The sequence below is a fragment of the Bidens hawaiensis genome, unplaced genomic scaffold (assembly GCF_021521415.1).
Source record: "Bidens hawaiensis isolate Kalapana, Puna unplaced genomic scaffold, B.hawaiensis_p1.1 tig00021688_1, whole genome shotgun sequence".
Lineage (NCBI taxonomy): Eukaryota > Viridiplantae > Streptophyta > Magnoliopsida > Asterales > Asteraceae > Bidens > Bidens hawaiensis.
The window spans coordinates 78,469-92,477 of record NW_027493372.1 but is presented as its reverse complement, the minus strand read 5'-3'; the positions used below and the strand labels follow the sequence as shown (position 1 = coordinate 92,477).

The window sequence follows — 14,009 nt, the reverse complement described above, 5'->3', positions numbered from 1 at the left end:
GGACAATTATATATGGCTATATCAAGAGTTATAAGCATACCTATATATTATTTTATTAATAGCTACAAGCATACATGGACTAAAAATTTTAATTTTTGATAAACAATGTATACCTGCTAATGCAATCACAAATTTAGTGTAAAAGAAAGTTTTTATCTATTTGTGTAATCTTAGTTATGTAATTTATGTAATTTTAATTTAATTTAATTGTAATTGTATTAACAATATATAATCAATTTCTTGAATATATTTCACTTAATGATCAAAGTTTAAATTTTTCAACAATTACCCGTGTAATACACGGGCTTCAAACTAGTTCCTAAATATAGATATACAAACTCATCTGGATTATATTTCCATTTTTTAAAATAGACGGTCAGTACGTATTGTGGTGGTTGTGTTGACCACTTCACATGACTTTTACCAAATCAACTTTAGGGGTAAGAAAACAATTATATAAAGTAAATTCCAAAACTACCCTTGTCTTAGTTGTATATATATGCAGCTGCTTGCAGTTAATTTGATAAGATACAATATTATTAAAGGTAAAGAGAGCAGCAATGGCCCCTCCCTCAGGTGACAGCAATGTGGTGGTTTCATCAAAAAAGCTTGAGAGGCTTCTTAGCATGAAAGGTGGCAAAGATGAAGCTAGTTATGCTAACAACTCTCAAGCACAGGTACAATTCAATTTATTTTTTATTCTTTAATTTCTATTTCCTTTTTATCAATCTAGCTTCCGCTTATAAATTTTCTAGATTTTTCACAACTAGAAAATTGAGTATTTATGACTGTGGTTTCGGTTGCAATTCGGTCGTAAATAACCTTCCATGACATAAAATGCTCCAGGGAAAACCTTCCTTTGTAATCCCATGTTACAACCGTTTGCGATCGAATTCAGTGAATTTTATATTCAAAGATAAAAGACAAAGAACAATTCATAATTATAATATATGTAACGTGAAAACTAATGAGGCAGTTAACCATAATATCAACTACTAAATAAATTTGTGGTGAGTCTATGGTCTGGTTTTAAGGAAAGATCCATCTTACTAGGCTAGATTTATGGATTTGTTTGTTGGATCCCTTTTTGTCTTTATTATTTTTTCTTATTTCTTTGGGATAACTAAGCTTTGCTAACATATATTATTCATAATGCTACTTTATCTTCTAACTCTCTATGAATACAAAAATTATGATGTTTTATTACCGCATATTTGGGTTTTGATCAAATACAAATGAAATTAACGTGTTAAACGTGAGAATCAAGTAGAGTAATTATATATACAACTAGAGTAATTATCATAGAGTAATTACATAACATAATCACTCTACTTTTATATATAATTACTCTACTTTCTCACGTTCAGCACGTTAATTTCATTTGTATGTTAACGTCCTTTCCCCCCGCATATTTTATCTTATAATATTTTTTGTATATTTTTCATACTTCCAAGGGTTTATAAAATGTTAGTGGTGTGAAAACAAGATATTAATACAAGAAGCATAAATTAAAAAACAATATTGATGTTTTAACGTGTCATCATGCATACATGCAGGCAAAGCATGCTCGTTCAATGTTGCATCTTCTAAAGGAAACACTAGACGGTGTGGAGTTAAACATGCCTGAAACACCATTTGTGGTGGCGGATCTTGGTTGTTCTAGCGGAAACAACACTATTTTTATCGTCAATGTCATCATAGAACACATTACTAAGCGTTACGAGGCTTCGGGCTACTCAGGTGTACCCGAGTTCTCGGCTTTCTTTGCCGACCTCCCTTCGAACGACTTCAACACACTCTTCCAGCTCCTACCACCACTGGCTAACCAGGGTGGTCTTGGTAGCATGGAAGAGTGTCTGGCATCCACCGGCCACCGCTCGTTCTTCGCGGCCGGTGTCCCGGGTTCGTTCTACCGCCGGTTGTTTCCGGCTAGATCGGTTGATGTGTTCTACTCGGCTTTTTCCTTGCATTGGCTCTCTCAGGTACTTATTTATAGCCGGATACTATATACCAAGATACATTTATATTTATATTACTTTACTTATTTATAGCCGGATCAAGAGATTAAAACGAAAATGAAAATAGTTGGCCTGATCATGTCAACAAGCTGGCCTGAGTGGGATGATGAGGCGCGACTTGGTCGCGCACTCGCGCGGTGCTAGTTTACCTGTGAAAGTCACCGTTAAAAAAAAAACCGAAAATGAAAATATTAAATTCCACCAATTAATATAAAGCTATCCTATTCCGACTTTGTTGCAAAATTATGGTTTTTAAGTCAAAAACGGGTGGTAAATTAATGTATAGGAATTCGCAAAGAAATCTTGTGTGTAGAAAATTAGCGCTAGTTTTTAGTAGTGGGCTAGGTTTTTTTTTTTTTTTTTTTTTTGAACGGCAATAGTAGTGGGCTAGTGGCTAACAAAAAATAATAATAATAATAATAATAATAATAATAATAATAAACATGTTAGCTTTGTAAACTATCTAAATATCAATTTTCCCGGCTGTTAAATATTGTATGTCATGTTTCGAGTTCCGGTGAAATTAAGAGTTTGATTTTCGCATCTCTTATTAAATATTAATGATTTATTTTGTTTTGTAAATATGGTAAATATATACTAAATAATATGATTACACTATAAGTCATATCTTTTAGTTTTTTTTACACAACTTATATTCTATAAATATATGATCTCTCATTTAATAAATATTAAAAAGAACATTTCACAAGTTTCTAACATGGTGATGATGATAAAATGGTAAATAACTAATCTGGTATACTAAACAAAAAGAAAAAAAAAATGATTAACAAACTTATAACAAATGATAAATATTAAACTATGACACTTTTTAACCATGGTTAATTAATTAACTTTGCAGGTGCCGGACATGGTCATGGACAAATCATCAATGGCGTACAACAAGGGAAAGATATTCATCCACGGTGCCAACAAAATCACAGCAAATGCGTACAAAAAACAGTTTCAGACAGATCTCGCAGGGTTTCTGAAAATGAGATCAAAGGAGATGAAAAAAGGTGGTTCAATGTTCATTGCTCTATTGGGTCGAACATCTGAGGACCCCACAGACCAAGGTGGGGCCGGGTTGCTCTTTGGGACACACTTTCAGGATGCTTGGGATGATCTTGTCCAAGAGGTAATAATATCGTATCATTTTATGCTACCGTACTCTTATTATGAATTTTGGTCCACTTAACCAAAAGTGTTTTGGCTTTGGTTGATGTTGATAATACGTGATTGACATTTCCTTTTCATTTCATTGTTCATAAATAAAAGGTATATGTGTCGGCATGACACATGACTAATATGTGTAACAAACGAAATTCCACATAGAGAAAGTATAATGTTGTTGAGACATGAATTATTGAATGTATCATAATGTTTGTCAAGTGTAGAGTATATATAGACAAAGTAAACTTCAAGTGGATAAGATGGTTTCTCTTAGTTAGCATAATCTTGTTTAATTACCATAAACTTCATCTGATTCGTATAAACTTTGATTTACTTCATCCAAATCTAGTTACTTCATTTGTATAAATTAAATGACTTTTAGCCTAGCGGTATTAATGTGTCTGAAAATATTAGATTTAGGAGTAGTTTAGAGGGTGTGTGCTAGTATGTCTAAAACAACATATGTTAGTATGGCATTCAGAATTTCTTGATTGTTTCTCATAACCGGTTCTCATGTCAAAAAAAATGTACAAAGGTGGCATAATGATATATTGTATTATGCAGGGATTAATAACAAGTGAGAAAAGAGATGATTTCAACATTCCGGTATATGCACCGAGCTTGCTAGACTTTAAGGAAATGGTGGAAGCAAATGGGTCATTTAGCATAAAGAAACTGGAGGTGTTCCAAGGTGGTAGCCCGTTGGTGGTGAGTCGACCCGATGATGCAGTCGAGGTGGGTAGGGCTCTAGCCAATAGCTGTAGAAGTGTGAGTGGAGTGCTAGTGGATGCTCATATAGGAGATAAGCTCGGGAACGAGTTGTTCTTGCGGGTTGCCAACCGTGCTACTTACAAAGCGGAGGAGATGCTCGAAAATCTTCAGTTCTTTCATATCGTAGCCTCGCTTTCTCTTAAATAAATACATACGGATTGTGGGTGGTTTTCTTGTTTAATATGGCCGGTTTAGGTTTGATCCGCTTAATTATCCTGTGTAGCATATAGAACAAACTGACTGTCAGTGGCTATTTCAAGATATGTTACCATTATGTTAAATATTCATAAAAGGTTTTTGAGCAACAAAGTCAGTGCTGATTCAAGAACACAGTTAAGGCCGTTCCGAGAATTGTTAAAAAATTTGTTGAGTTTAAACAATTTAATTTTTAAATGGGCTTACTTGATTATAATTTATATTATGTAAAAACTTTTTGTATAAAAATAGAGTGTGTACTTTTTGTATAATAATAGGGTTAAAATGTCTAAAGTGAGGCTTTTACCCCACCATCTTTTAGATGATAGTCATACTCATTTATCACTAAACCAAGCTAGTGTTGGTGTTAATTAAGTTTAAACATTAAATATACATATTGTTTTTTTATAAAAATATATATAATTTTATTTACAAAAAAAATCCATGCCTAGCAAGGTGTCTGGCCGGGTTCTGTCGACCACATGACCCTCCCTAAAGCTGGCCCTGAACACAGTGGCCTTTCACTCTCACAGAGCCTCATATATGCGTAAATTACGTGTGTATATCGGATTTTGGGTTAATCGGGTTTTTCTTTAAGAAAAACTAACCCGACACTATTACGATTTGGGTTTCGGGTTAATCTATATTTTGAGGTTAAATAACAAATAAGCAACGAAACAAATTACATCATAGACATGTTGGATAACTATAATGTAACATTTGTAACACGCGAATATTATAATAAGAAGGGGGTTTCAAATATGCAGAGAAACCAAAGCCATTGTAGCCTAACAAAAAAAAATATAATATTCAAATGGTTATTTTTATCAAGAACTGCTCATGTTATTGCAAATAGCTACAATGGGAACTTTAAAATAGAACCCTGATATAAATATCACATCAATATTGCTTAGAATCACATACTGATAGTAATATGTTATTAAACAGTAATATGACCCTTTTAGAATGGAATTTGGTTCTTATTTACTTGTGAATTGTGTGATGGTAAAACCTAGGCGGGGTTGGGTTGTTTAATTAGAGTAACAACTAAAAGGCTTGGTGTGTAGGCGTTTGGGCTTTGGTAAACAAGTTCAAGTTATTTGGGTTAACCCAAAACCCTATTATTTTCAAAAAAAAAAACCAAAACCAGATTATTTTCAAAAGAAGCGAACCCGGAACCCGACCCTATTAACAATTCAGGTTATTCGGGTTAACCCGATTAATACTTTTTGACCCTATTCAAGCCGACCCTAATTAGCTTATTCGGGTTCGGGTTCGGGTCGGGTTAATCGGGTTCAGTCATTTTGGACATCCTTATGCGTAATTGGCATGTATCCGGTAACTAAGTTGCTCCATACGATTAAGATAAGCATAACCATTAAAATTTCAACATATATATTAAGATGCCTAAGACGGGATTTCATGTAAAAGTGAGCTTATGTCTCTTTTAGTATGACAAGTGTCTCAACGGGGCTACCATGTTCCAGCTACCGCTATTTTATCACAGTTATTCATTAAGATGGCCAAGACAGAATTTCATGCGAAAGTGAGCTAACGTCTCTCTTATTATGACAAGTGTCTCAACGGGGCTACACATGTTGGTTTTACGACTTATTCGTGTATTTATTGTTCTCAAACAACAATTCGTTTCGTTATTTTAGAAACTATGTTGAAAGCATATTTCCTCCACCATAAAAAAGTCCAGTGTGATGATGCTCTGAGCTTACTTGGAGACTGACTTATTAGTTTCTCTTGAGTGTGATATTACTTGGTCTATATCATGCTCATACACACCCCACAAAATGGGGTAGTTGAACATACAATTGTTTTGTGTGAGCCTAGTTATGTCACACCACTAGAAAACAGTGCTTTTGCAATAAATGATATTCATATTGGTGTTTTTATAATTTGCTATGGCTTAAAAATTTTGGAAAAAAAATTGATTCAAAATAATGAATTTGAACTTAAAACTTTTCGACCAAATCATAGATGGCGTAGAAGAAGAAAAGATATCCATCAACAATACTAATAAAATCATTGCAAAAACGTACCAAAATCCATATACCATTTCAGGGTGATTTGGCAATATTCCTAAAGATGAGAGAGATCAAAAGAAAAGTAGAGGGTGTGCCAATGTTTATTGTTATGGTCATATATTGTAAGTTAACTAAAAAATGCATAATGTCCTATCACGTCACTGTCAGTGTCATGTAAGTAATGGGTTTTAACTAACTCATCATTCAACTATCAATGAGTTAACTACAACTAAATAAAAAAAATGATGTTTTTTTGTTGTTTAACATACCCCCCCCTCCCCGGGCGCGGTGTTGGGGACATTATCAGGCTTGTGGTACCAATGACACCCCCTAGTTAGCCCATAACAAAAAGTCACCCCCTAGTTAGCCCATATAACACACAAGGTGCACAAATCGGTTAACCGGTTAATAATTTGGCGTGAAAGACCGGTTAATTGGGTGAGGTACTAACCGGTTTTGATAAAACAATAAAAAAAATTGGTTAACCAATTTGTAACCGATTTCTAAATCAATAATATAAACTGGTTACTAACCGGTGGTTTTTTCGATTAGTAACCGATAGAGATGGATCGGTTAGTATTAGGGTGTGGAAATTTACGAAGAATTACATAGAGATCAACCAACCAATAAGAGAATGTCTTGATTTATGAAGAAAAGAAAAAAAAAACAAAAATAAAGAAATAAAATTTTCAACCATTGGTCAACCCGCTCTCTCCCCCATTGGCCTTCGGCTTCACTAAACCGAAATGTATACCCAATTGCTACCCAAAATGCAACCTGATTTATTACAGGTGCATACCGATTCGGGTTCAACGTACGTAGACATACAAAATGAAGCCAAAACCCACCCCTAACAACCTAAGTCATAACATGAGAGGAGACCAAGGTGACCTGAACTATGTTTTGTACCTATTTTCAGCATGTTCTTGTCCAAGAGGTAACATTGTATGAGTTTATGCTACCGTATCTAATAGTCATTCCACTTGGCATCTTAGTAGTTTTGGGCAAATGTAAACAAAAACCATTGGGTTAGACATCGTAAAAAAAAGTACCGAATACAACAAACGAGCTGCACCATTAACCATGTTCACTCGTTTAAAATCATCATCTCGCTAAACACCGATTAGAAAAACGAAAAATCCTAACTTTTATTCGATTACCCTAAGTTTAAGGTGTAGTGGGAGCAGGCTCTGTGCCAGATACCCGTGAAGCAGCATCGACGGGTGCATGTTTCAATGGAGAAATAGACTTGCTGCTGCCCCTCTTCCCGTCTTTATTCACCGACCTACTTCCATTTTGATTCAGAGACAGCCGTCTGTTTGGAGTTCCGTTAGCACGTGGGCCCGCCACCTTCTTTGTTGCACCAGCAGGCCGAGCTGGACTCGGTCTGGAACCAAATGGGGGTTCTTGCTCGGTATTTGGCTGTTCTTGGATTTTCTTCTGATCCTGTCAACGTTATAATGTGTGAACTTAAAACTATTAAATATGGTATAAAAGAAATCAAATGTTTTGATGTTATATATTTATTAACCTTTAGTCTCCGTTTTTCTTCTTCCCGTTCATGCCTCAGCATTGCGTATTCATCTAGCATGGCAAGTAACGGGACACCATCATACATGAATGTCAGCTCATGATCTTCTTCCCATGCCCGAGTCTTGTTAACCAAAGTGTCAACAAGAGCTGCATCATGTCATCATAAGTCAAACTTAAGCAACCAACTAACAATCATGCATCATGAAATCATAATGGTGTAAGCAAGCCAACCCGTTCCTGAGCTACTCAAGACCGGCTCCCTGAAACTCGAATCGAGCCGAGCTTAAACGAGCTCGAACCTAATAAACAAGGCTAGGCTTCATGTACCGAGCTTGACTAGGCTTGCGAGCCTAAACGGTCCTTTTAATTATATTAATATAGCAATTTAGCAATTGTCAATTTTTCGGTTTTTTTCAGTGTCATTTGGAATTGAAAATTTTGGGCTGAATAAATGGCTCAAAATAACGATTTGGGGTTGAAACTTTAAGCTACAAAAGTCGATCTTTTACGTTTTTATGGGTTCGATTATAAAAGTCGGTTCAGTTTTTTTTTTGTTTTTTGTACATGTGAAACCGAAACCAAACAGAAAATTCGGTTTCTGAAAAACATAAAACTAAACCATTGGTTTTGGGTTGAGTAAGATTATTTGAGTTATGGATCAGTTATTCTGCTTCGATGCACACCCCAATAATTATGATATAAAATTATAAATAATCAGATAATAAATATTAAGGGTTATGTAATTAATCATATTTATTAAAAACAAATATACAAATATATGTGTATAGAACTAAAATAATTAAATAATTTAAATAAAAAAGAGCCAAGCTCGAGCTTGAAAAACTTATTGTGAGCCGAGCAGTTTTGGATGAGCTCAAAACGAGCCAAGATCGCCTCATTTAAGCTAAGCTCTTGGCTCGTTTACACCCTTAGCCATCATTAATTGTCAAAGCTTAATCTTTTCTTAAAAATCATAAATACCTGGAATTTTGTTCACCAAAATTCTGGCCTTTTCCGCTCGCTTAAGATTCAAATGTGCGCCTCTGCTTGCATTGTACCTGTTATCATCCTATTACACAGAATCGAAAACCACAAACATAATCAAATGACACTAATAAATCATTAAACAATAATTCAGCCAACTCTAAACTTAAACAAAGACAGTTACCCGATTATAATCATCAAGCCAGCTCTCTTCTTCACAAGCCGACATCCACTTTTCAACTTTATCCAAAATATCTTTCCTACTGAGAGCCTCTTCGTTAGCCTTTATGATCTGGTTGTCCATGTCAGCAAGCAACTCAGACGGTTCCACATTTCCTGAATCAATCAAAGCCAATATCTTCTCCCTAGCAGCTTGCGTGTCAATCTCCACGTGTGCGCATGCAAAAATTTCTTCAAGCTCGCCTTGTTTCTTAAATGCAATCTCCTTCATTTTGCTGGATTTTAATTGATCAAGTCTTTCAACTTCCACCTCAGCCTTCAAAATAGATAGATAATATGTTTACAACTATAGAATCTAATTTATAATGTGTTGTGTTATCAAGTAACTAGAAATAGAGTACCTGTTCAATTAAGTCTTGAGCAAGAGCTCCTGGGACGTTCAATTCGTCAACTGAAGCTGATATGTTACAAGTAACATGATCAAACAAATGCTGTTCTTCCTCGGGTGTATCCATTAAATTCCAAAGATCTATTAGTTGGGCTGCTAATTCTTGAAGCTGTAAAAAACATACGAAAACATTGGTTTTTTTCAAACAAATTACATGAAAAAGAGATGAATCGTTTTTATTATAAAACTGTTTTAGAAATTCCACTTCTACTGATTTCTACATTTTTCTTTAATAAATGTTAAACCACTTTTACTAACTTTTTCAAATTCTAAGTTCTAACCAGTGACATTTTTAGAATTGTGTTATTATTCTTTTTTTATACCTAACCTATTTGACCTGTTTTAAGTATTTCATTTTTATATAATTTATATTTAACCATGGTACACGTTGGCCCGCTTTATTCTTATGTGTCTTATATGTTTAACTCATTTCATTTATATGCCTCTTTTAATATTTAAGCCCCTCTACCAATTTATTAGTTACCAATTGCCCTATCCTATTTTTTATTTTGTATTACATACTATTGTTTTTGAAAAAAAAAATGATACGAAAACAAAACAAAAAAATAGATAGCTCCATCTAAACATGTTTTAACAATACGTAGTTAGAAAATGCAGCTGCTTTTCAAAGTGTATACCTTTTGTAACCTTTGCTTCTTATCTTCTTTCAAAGCAACAACCGTCTTCGCCAGCCTAGCAAGCGTATCATTGCTTATACTTTTAGATTGCGCATCCGTTGCATCATTCAAACTAGGGTGAACCTCGGTAACCGTACTGTAAAAATCAATCCCAAGAACCGCACAAAGATCATGCACAGTACTCACTAACTCAAGAACCTTGTCCAGCCTATCGCTCTTCAAAGTCAAAAGTCAAACATCAGTCAGCATCCCCGTCTACACTAAAAGCGAACAGAAAGAACTAAGTTTTTACCTTTTCTTTTTGAAGTTCTTGCAGTTTACCATGAAACTCATCTAACTTCTTCAAAGATAAATCCGACATGTCAACTTTGACCGTTTGACTTTCTTTACAGTCAATGCTCCCGGCTATTTCTCCACATATCTTTTGTATCTGTGCTTGCACGTCCGATATCGCCTTTATCCGCTCATCTTTTTGCTTCCATAATTCTTCTAAAGCCGGTGCAATTGCAGCAAGTTGTTCTTTAATAGTTCCTGATGTCTTCTCGGGCTGCATATAAAAACATAAGAAACAAATGAGCACCCAAAATTCATACAGAAATACAAAAAATATAAAAGTACACATAGGCCTATAAACGAATCAACACATTCAGCCACAAATTAGTTTATTTTTAAAAAACAAACAAACATGAACAAATTATTTTGTTCAGCTAGTTTAACAAACAAACAAGAATACATGTCTCATCTATGACCGATCCAAATGTTCAGTGAACTATTAGTGAGCCGTCCAGCGAGAGAAGTTCGGTTATGTAATAAACGAACGTTCATTGATTTAATAAACAAACAACCATAAACAGATTTGTTATCCATTTAGTTAAACAAATAGACAATAAGACATGTCTTGTCCGTTCATTTATATTCGTGAACGTTCGTTTATTTACACTTGTTTATTTTCGTTTGTTTACAATTTCTAATTCGTATGTTTACACATTAAAATTTTTTGATCTATTATAAATTAGTGTAGTTTAATTAATCTTTTAGACATAACTCATAACTCATAAGAGCTTGATGTGATTGATGTTCACGTGTACTTTTAGTTGGTGCTCTCTCAGTTATGTTTGTTCATCGATTCATCTATGTTCGTTCTCTTGTGTTCAATATGTGTTTGTGAACCGTTAGCTTATACTATTAACAAATGAGTATAAACAAACACAAAGACGCTCATTTTCTGAAAAACAAACAAGAAAAGCCCACTGGTTTAGTTGTTCCTGTTCGATCATTAGTTGTTCATGAATGTTTGTTCATTTACACTCGTTTATTTTCATTCTTCATGTTCATTAGTTTACATTTTATCAAGTTCGTTCATTTTATATTTTTTTGCCCATTACAATTTATTCTAGTTTTATTATTTTCTTTAGGCCTAATGTAGATTGATGTTCACGCTTACTTTTAATTGGTGTTCACTCGGTTATGTTTGTTCATCTATGTTCAGTTAGTTAATTCGTTTGTCTTCATCTGCGTTTGTAAGCCCTTTGTTTATACTATTACCGAACGAACATAAACACGTTCATTTTCTTAATGAGCAAACACGAACAAGAAAACCCTGTTTGTTTACTTGTTCGTGTTCGGTGTTCATTTGCACGCCTAAGTAGAACAAAATTCATACTTACAATTCCAACAAACGTTTTTTCACCAAGTGATGCAAGAAGAGTGGTAAGTTCAAGTTTAGCATCAGCAAGTGCCTGAAGAAGGTGTGATCTTGACTTTGTGGCTTGGTCAACTTTGCGCTTGTACACGTCTAAACATTCTTGCTCGATTTGAAGAAGCATCTTATCTCTTTCCTCGTCACTTTCACCAACTTCATCCCATATTTTCTACAAAGCAGACAAAAGTTCAGTAACTTCCCCAATAACAAAATTAATAATACAAACAAAAATTACTTGCAACTGCTGCAGTAACGACCCGCAAGTGATTTCTCCAAGAAGCGGGTTTTGAACATCCACCTCAGCCATTTAGTAACCTACCCTGCATATTCATTAATATATTTATATTAATGTGCACAATAAGCAACAAATTTGAATACAACTACTAAATACGGTTTTCTTGCGCCTAAGACGGTTTAGCTACTTAGCCGAGTCCAACGGGTCATGAATAGTAATGTTATGACCCCAAATTGGCTAAACACTCCTCTTTGATTAATTTAAGTGAAATCAATTAAAATAATAAATAAATAAATAAATAAAAGTAATTAGATCCAACTGAACTAGCTCAATCTAGTAAATGAAGTAACAAAAACCCTTAATAAACAAAACCCTAATTCAGTAACAGTCATAAACAAATCAAGATCTCAAATCTATAAATCAAAATTCAAAACACACGTACAAAAAAAAGCACAAATGTGAGGAAATCGGAAGCTAAATAACACTTTATTAGCATGAAATCAGGTATTTAACAGGCTCTGAAGTTGAGCTCTTAAGGAATTGATTAGGCAACAAACAGGATTAAAGATGGTGTACACGGAAGTACATTTGTGGTAAGGATGAAAATAAGAGAGAGAACAGTGAGCTTACAGTAGTAGTTGTTGTAAGGAAGAAGATTAGGGTTTTGAGGAAGATAGATGAGTGTTGTGTTGTGTTGTGATGTGTTTCTAGTACAACACTGTTTACGTGCTGTCGGGATGAGATGAAGAGGAAAGAAGACTGCGTGGGTCAGTCGGTAAGATACGGTCAAACGTTTTATTTGTCGTTTCATACCTTCTAAAAAGACGGATTTACCCCTGTGGCTTTTTTCTTATATTTTTTTTTTGTTGTTGTAAGGTGTGAATATTTAATGCACTAAATTCATCATCATCATCGTACTCAGTATATCCCACCAATAGCAATGCTATGATAGGGTCTGAGGGGGTAAAATGTAGACAGCCTTACTTCTATTCCATAGGGATAGAGAGGCTGCTTCCGGTGAGACCCCGGCTCGAATGCACTAAATTCATGAATTGTATTATTAATTGCATTTTAAATTTGAAAGATTAAAATAATAGTTTAAGTTAAATCGTACATTAGTTTTTATTACATCTAATTAATAGTAATTTTCATTACAATTTGTAATACAAACAACGCCTACTATGATCTTGCTAAAATATGAAAACTAATTTTGATTACTAGAAAATTCAAATATAAGACATTGGATAATATGTCAAATTAATGCGCATAGTTTATTTACAAGTGGAAGGTCAAACAATATTCATACATCAACTAGTATGATATACAAACTTACAATTTATATAAATGTACATATTATAGTTACACGAATATTCAAAATAAAAAATTTAATATATTAACTCATTGTTTAATTTTTTTTATAGTTTACTTATCAATAACCCTCTTTTCAGACATTTCAAGTGGTAGCCGCATATACCCTTTTAGATCAGCAAAATGCATTATTTTATTCTCTTTTAGACTCAACGTTAGTGTAAAGTATAATTATTATGTTTATTTATATTTCATAAAAGGTTAAACCTGTGTATTATAAAAGTCGAACACTAAAAATAATAAAAGTTATAAAACTTGTCATTATTCATTACTGGAATTACATATCATTGCATAACAAAAAAAGAAAAAGAAAAAATCATTCATAACAAAGTAAGCAAATCATAAAAAAAGAGTTAATAATAAATGAAAAAGGTAATCTTCAATCTACACAATCCCTTTTTTTTGAATTGTTTTATTAAAACATTTTAAAACAAGCCCAATAGTATCTATAAAAATACTTTTAAAAATAGGTTGGAGTTAATAAAAAATTGATATAATTTACCAAAGGTTGATAATATAAGATTATTTAATATTATATGATATAATAAATGTATGAAGTTAGATTATCTGGAAATGTCTTTTTCAAAATGACTTGATTATACGAACCTTTTTATTTTTTTTATAATTTATTTAATCTGTAATTAATAGTTTTTTTCCAACCCGTGTAATACACGGGTTTTTAACCTAGTGTGTATATATATATATATATATATATATATATATATATATAG

The 14,009-nt window shown here is 33.5% G+C and overlaps 2 protein-coding genes across 2 annotated transcripts; one reads left to right on the top strand and one right to left on the bottom strand.

Annotated features, from left to right (window-relative positions):
• The first annotated feature begins 544 nt into the window (after positions 1 to 544).
• On the top strand, positions 545 to 4,247 carry LOC143564005 (indole-3-acetate O-methyltransferase 1-like). Its single transcript, XM_077051408.1, has 4 exons — positions 545 to 677; positions 1,557 to 1,982; positions 2,878 to 3,153; positions 3,753 to 4,247. Exons 1-4 carry the CDS (start codon positions 561 to 563, stop codon positions 4,104 to 4,106), a joined length of 1,173 nt encoding a protein of 390 aa, XP_076907523.1. The 5' UTR covers positions 545 to 560; the 3' UTR covers positions 4,107 to 4,247.
• Positions 4,248 to 7,221: 2,974 nt separating this feature from the next.
• On the bottom strand, positions 7,222 to 12,673 carry LOC143564009 (65-kDa microtubule-associated protein 1-like). Its single transcript, XM_077051412.1, has 10 exons — positions 12,541 to 12,673; positions 11,911 to 11,995; positions 11,641 to 11,844; positions 10,266 to 10,520; positions 9,974 to 10,189; positions 9,289 to 9,444; positions 8,892 to 9,203; positions 8,705 to 8,792; positions 7,722 to 7,870; positions 7,222 to 7,636 (listed from the first exon to the last, which is right to left on the bottom strand). Exons 2-10 carry the CDS (start codon positions 11,980 to 11,982, stop codon positions 7,358 to 7,360), a joined length of 1,731 nt encoding a protein of 576 aa, XP_076907527.1. The 5' UTR covers positions 11,983 to 11,995; positions 12,541 to 12,673; the 3' UTR covers positions 7,222 to 7,357.
• Positions 12,674 to 14,009: the final 1,336 nt, after the last annotated feature.